This window comes from Epinephelus fuscoguttatus, linkage group LG2 (genome assembly GCF_011397635.1).
Source record: "Epinephelus fuscoguttatus linkage group LG2, E.fuscoguttatus.final_Chr_v1".
In the NCBI taxonomy this organism is placed as follows: Eukaryota; Metazoa; Chordata; class Actinopteri; order Perciformes; family Serranidae; genus Epinephelus; species Epinephelus fuscoguttatus.
In genome coordinates this window covers 4,883,179-4,903,236 of record NC_064753.1, presented here as the reverse complement: position 1 = coordinate 4,903,236, position 20,058 = coordinate 4,883,179, and the positions used below count along the sequence as shown (strand labels likewise).

At 42.1% G+C, this 20,058-nt stretch overlaps 1 protein-coding gene across 3 annotated transcripts in view; it reads right to left on the bottom strand.

The window, feature by feature from the left end:
• LOC125904945 (SH3 and multiple ankyrin repeat domains protein 2-like) overlaps positions 1-20,058 on the bottom strand; it is a 465,143-nt gene that overhangs the window by 258,644 nt on the left and 186,441 nt on the right. For all 3 annotated transcript variants that reach the window (XM_049602644.1, XM_049602655.1, XM_049602662.1), the window contains one exon: positions 4,702-4,810. In XM_049602644.1, coding sequence (XP_049458601.1) covers positions 4,702-4,810 — 109 coding nt within the window. The remainder of the gene's footprint in view (positions 1-4,701; positions 4,811-20,058) is intronic.

Sequence of the window (20,058 nt, the reverse complement as noted above, 5' to 3'; positions counted from 1 at the left end):
TGTTTCATCTAGTTGGTCCCACGACACCTCCAGAGGCTAGACAGTAATCTCTGGCATCCCAGAGACACTGCCCTAATGCCAGCTCTCACTGCTCCCCGCACCGACCCAACAACCTCATTTACCTTACATTACAAATGGCTTTCTCAACCCAAACAGCACTGCCACCTTCAACAAACCCAGGCTACATTTATGCAAGCTCCAGGTACTACCTTTCCTAGCACATTCACCATTCACTATTTCACATGCTACAAATCATAACTCCAATATAAGCTAAGTAAAAGGAGATAGAGAAGATAAACTCTGTCCCCACACTCCGAGTTCCCCCAGGAGCAAGACAGCTGATCTTGCTATGAATCCCCTACACCCCACTTCCACTGGACAAATCCTAGTTTTCCATCCTCGCTGCTCAGCTTCTGCATATCTAAGCTTTTTTTCTTTCATAGGCTTCTTCCACTGAGTCTTCCCAAGGAACTGTCAGCTCAATGAAATAAATTATCCGTTGACTCACTGACCACAACACCATGTCAGGCCTCTTATTGGTACAAACTGTTTTCTGGGGAACAACAAGCTTTCCCCCTAAATATACTTGCATTTCCCAATCACAATCACCTTCTAGGTGGCCACACCCTTGCCTCCTTACTAGCTTATCCCTTCTGTATTTCTCCCCTTCACGGACAAACTGAATTGCTAAACTTCTATTCTTAAATCCTTCCAAATTTACCTGTCCTCCTTTCCCTTCAATGCCTGCAGCTAAACATTTCAACACCTGGTTATGTCCCCACGTATATCTGCCTTGTGACAAGCTAACTTTACAGCCTGACAAAATATGCTTTTTGGTTGCAGTACCTGAACACAATGGGCATGATGGGTCCCCATTTACCCACAATTTTAGGTTTAGGGGCGTTGGTAACACATCGTATGTAGCCCCTACCAGAATCTAATATGATTCTCCTCCATACTCCACAGGTCCCTCCAACTAAGCTTCCTCTTCTCTACACTTTCCCAATTCATCCACTGTCCCTGTTTAGCCTGGGCCACTACCTTTGCACCCCTTAATATCTCCTCCTGTCTACGTATCTGTTCCACAACCAGCTTTCTTTTATCTTTGAGAGCTGCCTCTGCCTCCTGAACTGCTGATCTTGGGTTCCACTTCCTCCCCTTGGTTGGATTTGGAACCACACTCCTAACTACCACGTCCTTACTCCCAGATAACAAGAGCTCTGTCCTGACCTTGGTACATTTAAATTCCTCTGTTAAACTAGATACTGGCAGCTGAAGTATCCCTTTTCCATATAATGCAACACTACTTAGGCACCTAGGAGCGCCCAACCACTTCCTAATATAGGAGCTAACCAACCTTTCAATTCTCTCCACAACGGATACTGGAATTTCATAAACTGACAATGGCCACATTAACCTAGGATATAGCCCAAACTGCAAACACCACAACTTCAACTTTCCTGGAAGTTCTGATTTATCTATTCTATCCAAACCTTAAGCCACATCTTTTCTAAATTTCAACACCTGTTCCTCATCATTCAACTCCAGCTCTTTACTGACTTTTCCCTAATTGTTGGGATTTCCTCATCTTCTATGACAAACTTCCTATCACTTAACTTCCCTCTATGTATTGAGATGTTTCTAGACTTACTAGGCTTGATCTTCATGCTGGCCCACTTCACATATAATACATGTATGTGTAGATAATATATATGTTTTTTTTTAAAACATCAACCTTACTCAAATCCTAAAAATACTCATCATCCCAATCTCACACAGACGCACGCACACGCACACGCACACGCATGCGCGCGCACACACACACACACACACACACACACTCAAAATTTCCCTCAAAATGTATTTGCTGTTTCAAATTAGTTATATCTAAAGGTGATATCTGGGAGACAGGGCTGCTGACTGAGGGAGTTGTTTAAAAGGCAGATATCTCAAGACTTTTTATAACTTGGGTGGCTTCAAGACAACACAGAGGGAGCCAACAGCCTGTTAAAATTCCAGCCCTTGTTAATAGTGTCACAGTGGTAAACTGTGCTATAACAGAGATGGCTGTTTGGCTTTGTTGCCAAATGTAAAAAGCCCTGCTAATTACCACCCAAATGCAGATGTTCACAAAGGTACAAAACAGCCAGCTACAGGAGAGGAGAATGTTACCCTTTGGGCAGCAGTGAAGGAGTATGTTTGTGCTGACTGTCTTCCAGATGTGAACATGCAAGCTGTATACCAGGTCTTCCTGAGGGGAATATGTGTGTTCAGTCAGCCTGCTGCATTCTGAGTACACAAGGTTATTGTAGCCAAAGACTTGGCTCTATGTTTTACACACAACCACACAGGGGGGCTGCCAGTGCCCAGAGTAATGAGCTGTAACCTAATGTCAATGTGTTCTCAACACAGTTCACGAATGTTCCATAAAGACAAAGTGAGCAGGTGTTCCATGCAACACTAGGCTAGGATAATAGTTATAAGACCTCCTAGGCCCACTTGTAGGCAGAGAGTCCAGTGTCTGGGGAGACTGCAAATCGGCAAGAATAATAACATATTACCTCCAAACATGAACATGATCCACTCACTTGTGCACTTAATTTGCTGTGGAGCTTGTGGGTAAGACACTGCCATTTACACAGGAAAGAAATCCATCAGGAGGAACACAACAGTAGCCAAATAAAACAGCAAGCTCATATATGTTTTCTGTGGTCATCCAAAAGCATTCTGGATAATGATGGGTCAACAAAGTGAAGTGGAAATGGGTAATGCAGGTTGAGGAAAGATGGATTAACAGTAAACAAGGGAAAGTGTGTTGAAATTATATAAAAATAATAACACTTCCTCATTGTATTTAGTAATGACTAGATTTTTTTTTTTTTCATAAACAAGCAGTACGATGATAAGACTCACACCATCAGGTTTAGTTAAGAATAAAACAAAGGCAAATGGTATATTCGTTACCCGAACTGACCTTTGTAATTGAATTCTTCATGCTTTTTTCTGGGTATCAATATGCCTAATACAAAAATCAAAACAACAACCAACATTCATCTTTGTAGTGCATCATAATGATCACAGGAGAAAGCATGTGCAGGAAAAATGACATGTACCACCTTTCTTTTCATTTGCAGCAACTTGTTATTTGGTGGAGCATCACACTATTAACTGTTTCGGTGTTCTCTCTGTGTTCTGGTCTGTTTGGGTAAACCACATTTTGGATGAGGTCTCATTATCCTCCGGTCTATTTGGATTCACTTCCTCTTGTTTAATTTTTTATTTTTTAAATGCTGGACACGTGTTAATTTGGTTAATGAAAACTATGTTTGTCAACAACTCTTTTTTCCACGACTAAGATGAGACAATGACAAGATGGCACCGACATAATTTAACACTGACTGTGACTATATCAGCATACAATAATATTGATGAAAAAAGACTGAAATGTAGTTGAAAACATTCTAGAGGCGTCTGCGTGCTCTGCTTCAGTAAAAATGTCAGCAGTAGCAGGGATACACAATAATATCGGCACGTCATCAGTATTGGCCAATACCAGCTCTAAAATGAACTATCAGAGTCGTCCAACATGCTTTTTTCTTATTTTGCACAATGAATGAATATTACATTCATTAGAATGCATTCTACTTTAAGTCTCCATCTGCTGGTGGGCCATCTCAATAAGTATACGCATGTATAGTATGGTGTTAATTCTACTAGAGAAGAGACTGAGGATTACTAAAATTAGGTGGGTAAAAATGCGGATATTGATATTGGCAAAAAAAAAATTCAATATTGTGTATCCCTAATAAGTAGTGTATGAGTTCTTGAATTATGGTCAAAAACATGTTTTTTTAAAGGTCACAGTAACCTTGACCTTTGACATTTGACAACCAAATTCTAATCAGTTAATTCTTGAGTCCAAGTAAACATTTGTGCCAAATTTGAAAAATATTCCCTCACAGTTTCTTGAGATATTACACTCACTTGAATTGGACGGACACACAGATGGGCAGACGGATAGACTGACAGAAAACCTGAAAATATAATACCTCTGGCCACAGCAGATGCAAAAAAACAGGATGAGGTTGACCTAATATGATAAAAACTAACAATGAAAGTCAATGCAAGACTTAAATTAAATTAAAAAAAAAACAAACAAAAAAAAAAACCTACCAATATGAACACTATGCTGAACCAATAAAACCCTTCAGAAGATTTGCTGCCTCCACTCTGGAAATGACACCCACCTGTCTCTCATTACTTGTTAGCCTACATACCGTACAAGTAATTCTATACCTGAATCTATGCAGGAGGGGTCAGTGTCCACACTGAAAGAATACTATCCTTAGAATGATGGAGGACATTTGCTAGGACAGTGACTAGCCCAATCACTTGGCACAAATTGGGATTATTGATGGTCACAGACTGGGAATCAGGACTCTGGATGAATTAATGAGTATCTAACTCTTCTTCCACTATTTCTTTGTTTCAGCTTTTGTGATTCTAAACGCTCCTAGTTACAAATACCTGTTCTGGAGAACACCCTGGTGTAGGAAGAAGACGTGCAGGCATACACACAAATACAAACTTACATTTAAATACAGTACTTTTCATTTTTTGGTACTCATACATTTCATCAATTTTACTTTTGAAGACTGTGTGTGATTGGTGTTTCCACATGTATGCAGAGTGCTGCCTTACCACCGGTCTCACTGTCATGGTAGTTGGGATCGAAGCCCCTCTCCAACATCTTAGACACTTTGTCCACCTGATTATGCTGGATGAGATCCATGAACTTCCTCAGATTGGCCTGCACAACCAAAGAAGACAAAGAGCTATTACAGTGAGAAGAAAGAACAAATGGTGGTGGGTGTAAGAGAGAAAAAGGCAGGAAAGAGGTTCAGAGCTGTAAAAGACTGAAATAGAAGATGAGATCGAGAAAGGTGTAGAGGGTCAAACACATCTAAGGGTGAAAAGTGGAAGCATTTAGAAATACAGTGTGAAATTGTGGGAGACTCACTGTTGAAGATGGAGGAATAGAAAGTAGAATTAAAGGCTAGTGAAACCAGGAAGCACGGGAGGGGAGATGACAGGATTCAGAGTGTGGTGATTGTGGGGAGTGGAATAGCTGCTCCTTTCTGTCCTGTTATGTTCCTGTCTGCTTTCTTTCCAGGCCGCATGATAAAAATAGATAAGAGAGCAGCTCCCCGAAGGAGAAGCGAAAATGAGGAATGAAGAGTGAGATAGCAGAAGAAGAAAAAGACAATGGGTAGCAATGAAAGAATAGACTGGGAAGAGAGGCACAGGAATAAATGAGGAGGAGTAAAAAGGGCAGGGACATGGGGTGGGAGTAGACTGAAAGGCTGGGATGTCCTCATCACATCGCGTTGGCCCAGATTTAAATCCAAGTGTATCAGCCAATACACAAGGGAAGGTATTTATGTACTTATTAGTATAATTTTTTCCACCATCCTTATACAGCAGCGCTCTTCTGATTTAGGGCAGTTTTGGCTACTAGCATTGTTGAAGAAACAAACAAAGACATGAAAATAGATTGGGTTTTATACTGAAGAAAAATTTAAACACAAAACTTTTGTATTTGCTTCCCTTTTTTTTTTTACAGGTTCCAGATCAAAATCTAAAAAAAAATCATGCACTCCAGTTATATTTCTCTCAAATTTTGGTCTCAAATGTATTAAAATTTCTGGTAATGAGCACTTCTCCTTTTCAAGATAATCCATCTACCTGTCAGGTGTGGCATATCAAGATGCTGATTAAACAGTATCATTACTACACAGGCAGCGGATTCTCACTCCGACCTTGTCACTCATGTTGTCATTTGGTCATGGACTTTCCACGTCTAGATATGACATGCAAGGTACCCTAGATGCATTGGTTGTTGACATTCTGGTATGCCGTATCAACTTCAACCTGTTACATGTCTGTTTTTAAAAAATGCACTTTCGTTTTCACAGGAAATGTATAGTTTGCCTACAGTCTATGTAAAAATAAAAGCACTATGTTGATAGAACAATACAAATTGATGTTTTTTTCCTTCAACAACAAATGCACTTGTTACATTTAGCCAACACACAGGTTAGGTTTAGGCAACAAAAGCACGTTGGTACAACGTTTTTTTACTTCAAAAACAAATGCACATGGTTATGTTTTGCCTTCTCGTGCACGTGGTTGGGTTTAGGAAAAAAACAGTACAGGGTTTGGCGTTACAATCTTAAGGGAAATGAACACCTGCCTCCCGGGTAAAAGTCTGTGGTTGCTGGACCCATCCACAATGCCAGGGGCATGCTCCATCTGTGACATGTTGTGAGATCAAACTGCACATTTTAGAGTGTCCATTTATTGTGACCATCCCAAGGCACACCTGTACAGTAATGTGCTTAATAACAAATATTTTTACGAATCTGTGACCAAAATTTGAAAGAAATATGTCTATTGAGTGAATAATTAATTAAAAAGGTCTTAAAGGACAACTTCGGTATTTTTCAACCTGGGCTCTATTTCCCCATGTGTATGTGTGCGTATGATTCATGGGTACAACTCGTTCTAAAATTGGTTCAGTATTGAGCCGCGAAACGAGCTAAAATGGTAATGTGGGCGAATGCGTCCCGTATAAAAGTGCTTTTTTTCGCCACTGACCAGTTCAATTCGCCAGTGTTATCTCTGTAGATAGCATATGGTAGCGGCCCTGTGGCAGTGGTGAGTGTGAATGAGTGGAGTCAGCTGTCAGTCAGTGTTGGAGCAGAGAGGGGGGAGGGCTGCCCCGCTGGGTACTGTAAGTGAGTATGTGTGTGTGAAGTGTGTGTTTTTTCGCCACTGACCGGTTCAGATCGCCAGTGCTATCTCTGTAAATAGCATGCTAACTTAGCCTTTCCCTTACCTCTGGGCTGTGTGATGTCACAAGCTTTGCTCCACTGTGTCTGTAGCTCTCTCTACTCGTGAGACAGCCGTTTTCTTGAGGAAGAGGTGTTTCGGGATTGAATGTCTTCTCTTCTTCGGCTGGCAGTAGTCATCTTGGGAGAAGTGAGCACTGCAGACCCGATGGTCTGCAAGGCGCAGTGTCTGGAGAGGAGTGTTAGCATCCATTTGTAGCACAACTAGCCACAACTTCAGCATCTCGCCGTCCGACAAAGGCAGCCTGTGAAAGCTGTACCGGGTGTTGCGCAACATCCTGTTCTTGCGTTCGGGAAAAAGGCCTGGTTATTTGAGCACTCCAAAAACTCCGGTAACACTCCAGGGGGTAGCACGTAAAAGACTCGGTCCTCTGACTCTTCTAGCGTAACACACACTTCACACACACATACTCATTTACATTACCAAGCGAGGACACCTTCCGCCTCTCTGCTCCAACACTGACTGACAGCTGACTCCACTCATTCACACTCACCACTGCCCCTGGGGCGCAACCATATGCTATTTACAGAGATAACACTGGCGATCTGAACTGGTCAGTGGCGAAAAAAAGCACTTTTATACGGGACGCATTTGTCCCCATTACCGTTTTAGCTCGTTTCGCGGCTCAATACTGAACCAATTTTAGAACGAGTTGTACCCATGAATCATGCGCACACATACACATGAGGAAATAGAGCCCAGGTTGAAAAATACCTAAGTTGTCCTTTAAATCTTTAACTTAAACCTGTGAAAAATGGGAGCAAAACAAAAGTTTTATATTTATATTTTTGGTCAGTGTATTTTGCCAATACCTACACATGAAAATATGTATGACGGGGTTCAGTCCCGATCCTGTCAAACTGGTAGTTGTTCAGCAAGTACTAGCATCAGACGGCAACAAAAAAGGGGGAGCGTCAGGGGGAAACGCAAGTTATCTGGGCAGGAGGGGTGTTGGATGGGTACAACAACCACCGACTTTCACCCAGGAGGCCGGTGTTCACTTCCTGCAAGACTGTAAAGTCAAATCCTGTTCTTATTTCCGAAATCCAACTCGGTGCTTTTGTTGTGTAAACCTAACCACGTGGGTGTTGGCTAAACGTAACCATGTGCCTTCGTTGTTGAAGGAAAAAAACATCAATTCATGTTGTTCATGTTTTACATAAACTGCATGCAAACTGTACATTTCCTGTGAAAACAGAATACAGTGTATTTTTTAAAAACAGACAATGCATGTAACAGGCTGAAGTTGATATGGTGTTCCAGAACGTCAACAACCAATGCACCCACCGTAGCTTGCAAGTCGTATCTTGACGTGGAAACTCCATGACCAAAGGTATGTGATGAGGTTGGTGTGAAAATGCGTTGATCATGCATATCAGCTTAAGACATCCATCTTGAGGCTTTTTACTGCATTCTAGAGTATTCTATCATTAGCATGGTTCCAGACTTTTGAATCTCAGCCCAAATCTCTGTCAGTCAGGTTAAATTGGTCAAGACAAAATAACAACACCTCCAAAACTGAAACTAGCTAACAGGAACATGATGTGAGACTGAATATGGAATTGAAAACAAAATGATAATTCGGTCTGATAATCAGGCTGACAATATACAGCTGGCCAATGTGCACTGAAACAGCTGGTGTACCCGCAGAAAACAAACAAAGGATTGACAATAAATCTGGATCTTTATAACCAGCAGCAATCCATCAAAAATCCCCAAATCCGTCCATCCTGATCTGGAGAATCTGCTCCGGAATTTGCTGCCAAAAGATTTTTTGATGTTCTTGCAGAGCGTCCGATCAGTGTCACCAACACCCACACCATTGTCAGGTTGATTTAGCTTAATATTTAATGTTTTTGTTGGTTTACCATTTACTCATTTCACAGCTAAATCCTCTGCATTCTTGTGGATCATTATGATGGTGACAGTTTAATGAAATCAAAAATAACTTTAACTGAGTCAAACCAAATAAGACTGACAACAAATAGGGAGCATTTCTGTTTAGATATCAACCATGATGAGTCACTGCCAGTTCAATATCTGTAAATGTCAAGGGTTCATGTACATGGCCCTGTGTTTTCATGCAATGTTTTATTTAATGTAGCAGATACGTGTGTGTGTGTGTGTGTGTGTGTGTGTGCGCGTGCAGGCCTGGTGAATCAGAGTCTGGAGGATGGTGCCCTCTCCCTCTCTGCTGAAACAGGTTGGGAGGCTGGTGATTGATTGGCTGTCTCAGTGTAAGCTTCAGCCAACCATAGAGCACCAGACTGCATGGCAAACAGGATTAGCTCCAAAAAGTTGGGTCGGCCAAGCAATGAGAAAGAAAGGACTCAGTTTTAGAAATAAATGTTTGTTAGAGAAGAGCCACATCATTTAACTAATGACTTTTGCAGTGTAAATGTTTTTGAATGTGTGTTATCATCTCCCTGCTCCACATTTATACAACATGTTTTTCTTCCTTGCCTTCTTTTTTCTATTCTTCATTCTCCTTCCTTTCCTTCTCTCCTCTTTAGAGTAAGGGCAGCTGTCAGACAGTTTCCTAGTTTGTAACAGAGAACTGCCAGAGACACTTATGCTTTGGGTGCACAGGATTACAGTAGCTGTGGGACAGCAGCCCAGAGGTTAGCCTTACACAACGATGAAAAATCTTCACTTTACTGTAGAGATTTACTTTAATTCATGTGGGGGAAACAGAGATGGAGCAGGAGAGGGGCCTGTTTCTGGGGCTGGCAGGAAAAAAGCGACTCCTTCTTAACAGCATACAAACTTACAGATAATCTCAGAGGAACAGAAAGCTCAAAAAAAGCCCAAATTGACAGGTAACCTACACTAGCGCTTGCTTGGAGTGTTTTTTCTCTGCTCTTTCCCTGTCACACAGTTCAGGCTGCCAAGAATGAAACCAAACAGATTCTCTTTCCCCCAGACAACTAGTGAAGCTGCTAAACAGATAATGTTATCTGTAAGTTCTATTTTATTTTGGCAACATCGTTTGTGTGAAACGCTGCACTTCCCAGAGGCCAGTCAACAGTCAGACTGAGGTGGGCGGCACTGTGACATCTTTTCCTTGAATTTCTTTGTCTGTTCAGCTTTTCATGCTAGCTCTCCAGTCTGCCTCTGAACTGGAAATGTTTCCTGCTATTTCAAAACAGAGTGGACGACAAGCTGAGAGGAAGGGAGAGTTTATAAGGAGTTTTTCAGCTGCCTTTCCCCACTGTCTGAAAGCCTTCATTTGCTGTTCTACACTGGTGATTCCCAACCTTTTCTCTTAAAGAGTCAACAGAAAGGGGGCGTCGGTGGCTTAGTGGTAGAGCAGGCGCCCCATTTACAAGGCTGCTGCCACAGCGGCCCGGGTTCAACTCCAGCCTGTGGCCTCTTGCTGCATGTCACTCCCTCTCTCTCTCCCTCTTTCACCCTTGTCTGTCCTATCCATTAAAGGCTAAAAATGCCCCCTCCCCTGCCGAAAAAAAAAAGAGCCAACAGATAGGATTTGGGGTTTTTTTGCTTGGCGCCACCTAGCGTCAGTGGTGTTGCATTGCACTGTCACAAAGACAAAACTGACTGTGGGGATCAGAGATAATCAATAAAATGTAGGCTGTAAAGCCACCAGTATACCTCTGTGTGTATGTAGAATGTGCAGGTGTGTGGACACTCTACTAAATAAATGAGTAAAGAGACCACGCAACAATTATCTGATTTATCTGAAGAAAAAAAACAAATAGTAATGCAAATAATTATACCAGAATGCACAGTACCAGTACAAACAACTCGCAGTAAATTATACCAATATGTACAGTATCAGTACAAACAACAGTAGGTAGTGGAATTATACCAATATGCACATGTTAACAGTCCCGAATAAACGGTACCGTATGGAAACGATGCGGCCGGTTGGAGCTCAAAGTGAATGGGAAACAAAGTTTTGCTCTTCTTTGCCTCCTCAGACAGAGGAGCTCGTTTTCTTTTGCCAGGCCGTTTTTCACTTGTTTCCAAACTTTGTCCGTCTGCCATTGTGCTTGTGACTCAACTATCTCATGCCCAACTCCTCATAAGGACTCGCTCCCGTCCCTGATTGGCTGACCAACCAATTTTGCAATACATGACGTGTTTCCTGTTGTAAATCAGATTTTTTCCGCAAAATTTCGGCACCAGTGGCAGAAGCTTGTTGCACAACAACTAACTAACCTATGTAAACGCTGATAGTCTGATTTTACTGTGGCCACTACCCTGTGCAGCCCACATTATTTTCATAATGATATATTTAGGAAAAGATGCTATCTGTTGCCTCTTTAAGGGACCCCTTTTCTATCACTGAGTAGTACTACTACTACTACTACTACTACTACTACTACTACCTTTGTATATGAATGCACCCTTTCAGTGTTTGCATGCTCTGGACTCTGTATGTCACGATGCACTGAGATTTATTACCAGCTGAAAGCCCCAAAATCATTTCTGTCTCTTGTATGCTCAGGTTGGGTGGCCCCAATTTAAAATTTTGTAGACTTTTTCACTGGCATTCTCTTGTTTACAAAGCTATTCTTCCAGCATATTTATATGTGTACACTAAGCAAAAAAGAAAAAAAAAAGGTTATGCACATTTTACAGAACATGTTTTTATTGTCTATATCAAGGGTATGTACTAGGAGTGCAACGGTCCATCAACAATCCAATTTCATTGATGCAAAGTGAAAACATCGATATACATTGTCATCTTTAAAGGAGCAATAAGCGAAATTCATCATTTCTAGATTGAAGGAATTAAAAAATTGCTATGTGAAGAACTAGAGGTGTAATTTCATCTGGAGTATAGTATGACCTCACACACCCTCTCTCTGTGTTGATCTCCAGCCCCATTGTTTACAAGCCGGTCCGGCTGCGCGTTCATGTACGTTCATGTGAATCCTCCTCCTCGGAGCCCTTGGCCCTCCCTCCCTATAAAAGGCTACAGCCAGTGAGCAATGGCAGCGCATATTTTCGAAATGAAATGGCAGAGAGCGGAACGAAACCGGGGCTAACCGGTGCTTCCTCCTCAGGCTCCACTTCACTCAGCTGCCCCACAGATCCGCTGCCTCTCCCACTTTAACCTCAATAACAATCCGGAGCTAGCTGGGAGCAGCTGGTGAGGTGTTAGCCGCAGCATGACCGGAGGGAAGCAAAGTCAATTAGCCTCCGCTAGCTTCCCAACTAGCTAGCCCCGGCTCTCTGTTTGGATCCAACCGGAGCACCGAGACCTGGTTTGTTATTCAGGTTAATGTGGGAAGAAGCAGCGGGTTTATCGAGCAGCTGAGTGAAGCAGGGTGAAGTGGAGGCTGCGGAGGAAACACTGGGATGGGTTAATGTCTGGAGCTTGAGTTATTAGCGGCTCAATCCCAGCAATGGGTCAGGCGTTACGGTTGTGTTAAGTGATTAAGTTAGCCCGGCAGCCTAGCTAACATTTTCAATTAGCATTGTAAAATGTAGCCTCCCCGCGAGACTACATTTTTGTAATATATTTGCTGAGATGGAGGTGAGGCTCAGTGACTAGAAGAGCTGATAGAAGCGCTCCATGGCGGTAAGTTACTCCAGTAGCCGGTGGCAGCCAACTCGGCTAGTGCTAACACCGGGAGCTAACGCTAATGTTCCTCCTCTTCTCCGTGAGTGAGAGCGATGTTTTAGCCTAGCGGGCAGCTGGCTCGCGGGCTGCCCACTAGGCTAAAACATCGCTTCAGGTTAAAGTGGGAAGAAGCAGTGGGTTTATCAGGCAGCTGAGTGAAACTGGGTGAAGTGGAGGCTGCAGAAGAAACACCGGGATGGGTTTCATTAGTTCATTTTCAACTACGCACCTTTATTGACTCTCTCAACCTACTACAGCCACAACAGTTTGGTTTTCGCCCGGGTCACAGCACCATAACAGCTGCAGCTTCAGTTATCGATAACATTGTCTCCTCCCTGGATAATAAACAATTTTGTGCCACCCTCTTCATCGACCTCTCAAAAGCTTTTGATACTCTAGATCATAAAATCCTTCTCCATAAATTACAGTCCATAGGTCTCGATGAAGCCACAATTGATTGGTTCCACTCTTACCTTACAGAGAGAACTCAGACTGTGGTCGCTGATGGTACCCAGTCAAGCCAACTAGTCATCAGAAACGGGTTGCCACAGGGGTCTATCCTTGGTCCATTGTTGTTCACATTATACATAAATAATATGGCTATTCCTAATCAATACTTCAACTTCCATTTTTTCGCTGATGATACTATTTTATATGCTTCAGGCTCCACTCCAGCCGAGGCTCTGAGTCATCTACAATCTGCCTTTGAAGATTTTCAATAATCACTCATTAATCACAGACTAGTTTTAAAAGCAAAAAAGACCAAGTTCATGGTATTCTCTACCTTCACCAGTGACTCGGGATATCATGCCATCAAAACTTTAAATGGCAGCCATATTACTCAGGTTGAGTCCTACAAATATCTCGGAATTACACTTGACAGTCAACTAACATTCAAGACTCATATTCAACAGTTGACTCAAAAATTAAAAATCAAACTAGGCTTCCTGCATAGAATTAAAGGCTGTCTGTCTTCTTCCAGTCGTAAAACTATTGTGCAGTCAACCTTCATGTCTGTTCTGGACTATGGTGACATTCTGTATTGTCATGCTGCTCCATTAACACTTCAGCAGTTAAACCCTGTGTATCACAGTGCATTACGGTTTATCACAAATGACGCATTTCGTACTCATTGTTCTCTGTATCAAACAGTTGGACGGACTTCCTTACAGACAAGAAGAAATATCCATCTCATGTTATTTATTTTTAAAGCTCTACTTTTAAAGCTACCAAACTACCTCACATCTCTTCTCTCTTTCAAATCCAGTAACTACAGTACACTATCCAGTAACTACCTAACCTTAGATATCCCCTTCATGTGCACAAATGTTGGTAGATCTGGTTTCAGGTACTATGCACCTTTTAAATGGAACGAGTTACAATCAACCCTTAAACTTGAATCTCTTGTTCCTCTTGGAGTTTTAAAAGCTTCTCTATCCGATGTTTTTCATGATTCATGTAATTGTTTTTATTAATTCCTTGTTGTGTTGTTCCTGCTTGTGTCTGTGTGTTTTTGTTGTTATGGATGTTGCTTTGTTCTCAGGTCACAATGGTACTCAATTATCCCCGGTCGTCTTTCACGACGTGTGTGATGTCATCGGGTTATTCTTGTCCTGTTTTTATTCAGTCACTGTGTCTGTTCATGTGCCAGCCGAAATGTTGCTGTAGTAATGTAAAAAGCACCAGCAGATGGCAGGAGCTACATTTGAAGTACCGTATGTAAACATACAAGTTACTGTATCCTCCACAACCAAGTTCCTAGAAATGTTTTAAAATAAAAGCCTATTTAGAAAATGGAGGGATTTTCTCAGCTGAGGTTTTAAGGGGCTTTTAATTTAAAACAAATTCAGGAAGTGCGATGGTGCGATGTATTAACTTTATAAAGACAACAGGAGCGGATAAAAAGTAATTATATAAAAACACAGAGGGATTAATAAATAATGGCCCTTTTACAATGTAGTCTGTTTCAAATGAAGCTGGGAGCCTCTGCAGTTGTGGTGAGTAAAAGCCCCGCCTCTTTTAATTTTCTTGCTTTAAGTCATCTGGTGAAAATTTTTGTATTTATTAATGCAAGCTCTACATTCTACTGTAGCCTTTAAAATGTCTTTTTTTTTTTTTATCAAATTGTGTGGCTGTACTTTAATCTGCATCTTGATCTGTGTCAACACTGGATAATACTAATAATAATAAAAAAAGCTTTATGGCATTAATTCTACTATTATGTATTTATTTCTTAATATTTTACATAGAGTTTTAGGAGTTGAGACATAAAATTATTCATATCCCATCCATTTTTATTTTACGCGCTGGTATCGGATCAGTACTTGGTATTGGCAGATACCTAAGGTTCAGGGATCGGAATCGGTATCGGGAAGGAAAAAGTGGTATTGGTACATCTCTAGCATAAATCAGCAGTGAAGCAGCATTTGGTTTTCAGAGAAAAGACAGGTTAACAGAAAAAGCCCATGCTATATGCAAACTATGCTGTTACAAGATAAAATACTCAGGAAACACAACGAATTTGACCGGGCACCTAAAAAAACACGGCATTGACCCTCTAGCTAGGGTCAATTGCTGCATGAACAGTAACATGTCAGATGCCTGCACACCAGCTTTGACCAACTTTTTTCCACAAAAACTGAACCACAACTCCAAAAGAGTGATGAGTATCATAGCTGCCATTTTATACTTCATTTGTAAGAACATGAGGTCTTACAGTGCTGTCAGAAATGATGGTTTTCGGGAGCTCCTGGAGAATCTGGAGCCAAAACATGAAGTCACATCGAGACAACACTTGCATACTAAGTTTGTACAGTGAGGTTAAAGAGGTTAAGCGTGAGTTAATGAAAGCAGAACGAGTCGCCATCATTACAGATGGATGGACGTCATGTGCAACAGAGGCATATGTAACCTGTCAGCAGTGATGGCAATAATAGCGTTATAAATAAACGGCGTTAATAACAGTGCTACTTTATTCAGTAATGAGTAATCAAAAAGTTACTGTCTCCCCCATTATAATGTCGTTACCGTTACTATAAAATGTGCCGTTACTTGGCTTTACTGGAGTTCACTGAAGCGGCTTTCACCCAAGCAAGCTCCTTCTCAGCGGAGCTCTGAAGTTTTTTTTCTTTGGTGAGGACAGGTGAGGGGTAAGGGAGGGAGAGACAGAGGCAGAGTAGGGCGGGTATTCACAAGCTCACAAGCAGGGTTGTCAGGTCCGCTTATTAGCCGTGACCTTGGGCTTGTTTTATTGTAAAGTCACTTACAAATATTGATAGTTGCGGGTTGCGGTTTTTTGAGCTTGTTTCTAAAGTGGAGTTGCTTATTTGGACTTGCTCTCTAAATGTCGCCTTTCTCTCTATATATCCGTCTAATAAGTTATTTTAACTTATGATAGTATGTCGTACTGCAGGATGTTTCCACAGCTCCGCTCCCTCTGCCCCTCTCCTTCTCCGCATACGCACAGGTGACGGTCAGTCAATGACACCTTACACAGTTAAATTGCACGATTAATGGAGGTTCTTTAACTAGTGTAGATAAGTGTACAATGTTTTATAATAATGATTTATTCTATTTAATGTCAGTAACTAAATAACTATGTCAGTAACTAAAAAAAAAATTAGAGTTAGTAACTCAGTCACTAACTCAGTTACTTTTTGGGGAAAGTAACGAGTAACTAAAATTACTTTTTTAAAGTATGATCCCGACACTGCCTGTCAGCACATTGACTCTGACTGGCAAATGAAGAAATTAATGAATTATGTTCTGTTGCGCGCACGAGTGAGCACGGTCCACAGAGAGGCAGTCAGAGCTACAGGCTACAGTGGGGCTAAAAACAGAGTTTAAATGATGTTTTTCCAAACAACTTTTTATGTTGGGGCTTCAGGACACTTGGATCACTACGGACGAGCAGTATGGAGATAATTTGTGATTTCAATTCTGTGTTCTTGGACGTTTTAATCTGGGTCGTCATCAGCCATTAGGTGTGCAGTTCTGCTGCTACCCACCTCCCCCTCGATCTCTACGACTGTTGTGAGGATGCTAAAACTTTACCAGAGCCTCCCTCAGCTAGGGGTGAATAGATGATGGCTGAATTTTCATTTTTGGGTGCACTATCCCTTTAAAGAATTTTCAAGGATGCATGTGTGTGTATTGTCAGCATGCATTAAGTACCCACAATTCTTTGTGCACAATTTGCTAAAATTGAAGGTATGGCCTCTTAAATGAAACACACCTGGGCACCTGGGCACCTGCTCTCTCGCTCTCTCTCTTTCTTGTGTGTGTGTGTTCATCTCTGTTTAGATACCACTGACTAATATGTATAGCCTATATTTCTGCCCGGCTTGACACATTCGCTCGCGGCTCGCGCCAAAAATAGACCAGACGCCGAAATGATCGCTGCAGCGCCAGCCGCGGAGCTGCGCGGCGTGGCCGATGTGGATGACGCAATCGGTTAACATGGGCGCCAAAAGGAAACTGGCTTCGCTTCTCAGCGCTTCGAGGCTATTCGCAGCGCTTCCGCATCCGGTGTGGCCCTGGCATAAGAGGCCTCGCTGCTGCATTCTGAACTAGCTGGAGGTGGGATAGTGACTTTTGGTTGATGCCAGAGAGAGGGAAGTTACAATAGTTGAGTCTGGAGAGAAGTCTGAGTTTAGGGCTATGACGGTAAATATTCACCACGGTATGGCGGTGATACGTCACAAGCCCCCCCGAGAAACTTATACTTCTTTCCGACAAATACGCCATATTGCCTCATCCAAATTCACTGGCTGCCCCTTGTCATCTGGCACAAATCCAAAATGTGCCCAAATTGGCGACTTAAAGGAATACTCCAACGATTTGGGAGTTATGCCCTTTCCCTATCATTTTCATATTGAGATAACATGATGGATATCGTTACCTACAGTAAAAGTGAACAAATAAACGTTACAGAAACCCTGAAGCTGGCATTTCTGCACGTGCATTTAAAATAAACATGTTTAAACATTAATTCAAAAAATGAGAGTCCGTTTTAGTCGTTTTAGAAGAGGTCTGATACATGAACTATAGTGTTTTTATGTCCTGCACGGAGGGATACACTGGTGAGCAACAGCTGCAGCTGGCTCTGGGACAGGTACGCTAGGTCACTCGGTAAAAGCAAACAAAGACACGACACACACGATATTACTAACTCGACTGAAAGCTATCCATCAGCTCCTGCAGGCCTGGGCGTTATTTTCAGTTTAACTTAGTGATTGCTGCAACGATGGTAGCATCGAATCCCATTCTGTGCAGCAAAACAATTCCACCTTTGTAGGAATATGTTAGCTAGCCCCGCAGCTACACCACCAGTCCTCCCCTCGGCCCGTTGCTGCTCCGCCGCTCCAGAGGATTCAGCCTCTCTTCTCGCCCGCTCAGCATCCAACACCTGGGAGTTCCTCATCTGTATGCTCCGGCTCAAACAGGTATGGCTCTGGGTCTGTGTCTGCTACAAGAAACTCCTCAAAATCGCGTTCAAAGTCGTCCATTGCAGCTACTATAGTCCGGAGATATTGCTAGGCTCAATAAATGGCTGAGTTTTGTTTACAGGCTACGTCTGTGCCTGTGTCTGCTCACCAGATCACAGCACCGGACATAGTGACCCCAGTGCTAACCGCTGAGACACTGGACGTACAGACACAAAAACGATATCCATCATGTTGTCTCAATATGAAAAAGACAGCGCAAGGGCATAACTCCCAAATCATCGGAGTATTCTTTTAACATTTGGCTTGGGAACCAGATCCGCCGCCACGATGAATCAGCTTTTTTTTTTTTTTTTGTGCGGATGACCTCTTCACCGCAGTAGGCGTCACATGACTGCGGTATTGTGGTGATGCGGTTTTTGTCACAGCCCTAGTCTGAGTGACAGTATTGATTTGATTCTGGAGATTCTTAGTTTTAAGAAGCAGGACGGGACAACTTTTATGACGTAGTTGGAAAGTTAGGTCAAAGTCAAACGTTAAGCCTGATTTATGGTCCTGCGGCGTACCTACGACGTACTTACGTTGTTGCCGTGACGCCGTCGTGAACCCTTCGAACTTCTCCGTCACTCCATTTCATCGCGGTGCAATTCACCGCCAGAGCAGTAAGGGGCTGCGTTCCTTTCCTGAATGGTTATCGTCGTCTCTAGTTGATTCTTTGTTTAGCTTCTGGCTTTTCCGATCACAGTGAACAATGGCGACTGAGAGAGAGAGAGAATCTTGCTGGAGTTGGAGTTGTTGGATGTCGAAGAAAGTATGTTAATACTGCAACATCTACATTGCATCAGAAGATGTTTAAAGATGGCGGGGATGGTGCAATACGGAACCGGAACCTCGACGTGTAGTTACATTTTTTGGGAGGTGCACATCAGGCTACGCTGGAGGCCACAGCGAGCCTCCTGCGTAGCCACGTACCCTACGACGTAGGTATGTCGTTGATTTAACGCAGGACCATAAATCAGGCTTTACTCCCTGATTTCTGGCAGCAGGCTTCACTTTATCATGCAGGAGAGCCAGGGCATTCACAGTGGGGCTGATAATGTTTGGCAGACTGAATGGTATGATTTTCGATTTTGAGTTATTGAGTTGAAGAACATTTTGTGCCATCCAACAGTTGACATCACTTAAAACAATCTAAAACAGCAGCTAGGCTTTTTGGTTCACCAGGCCTCAGTGAAAGGTATATCTGTATGTTGTGCGTGTAGAAATGAAAATGCATGTTGTAACATTGGATAAAAATCTGTCGAGTGCAAGCATGTAGACAGAAGATAAAATTGAACCTGAGTACACCACAGGAAGTGTGAGTTGTAGAAGATGAGTAAACTGACGACCCCTGACTAAGTCATATATTTTATGGGTATTTCTTTTCATATTCATTTCATAACAATAACCAACGACCAACTGATAAACTGTACAATTAACCCAAATAGTGAACTGCAGTGACTGTAGAGGTTTGTGTAAAACGAGCAATCCGGATCAGTTTGAGCCAATGTTTTCTTGTGCATGTTTCATCAGTGATTATTTTCCTGATATTTTAGAAACTTTCTGTACAATGTTCTGTATTATGTATTTTTTTCAATTTTTAACAATCACACTTACTTAATAGGGTTCTTTTTTGACAAATTCAGTGTTTTCTTCTCCCTGACGCTTGGCCAGTGATCTGTTAGCTCTTTGCTTGTTTTAACTGTGTACTTTTCTGATGCAGGATGAAGCAGTTTAGCAGACAGTGAAGGCTCTCTGAATGCAGTTGATGTTAAGGTCTTCACCGTGCATTTATCCTGCGAGACTTTTTTTTAGTTCATATCATAAATAAAAATCTAAACTTTAAATATAACAATTTAATTTAGTTTTTTCCCAGAAATGAAAAAAATCATGAGAAAAAGGCCCACTGTGTCCTCTAAAGCCCCTGAAACACCAAGCCAACAATCGGCTGTCGGTCAGTGTTAAGACCCTGGTCTTTGCAGTGTGTCCTACACGTTGAGCTGGCATCAGAGACAGCAGAGCCCGTCAGTCAATAAAATCACTCTGATTGGCAGTTAAGCTCAGTGCACG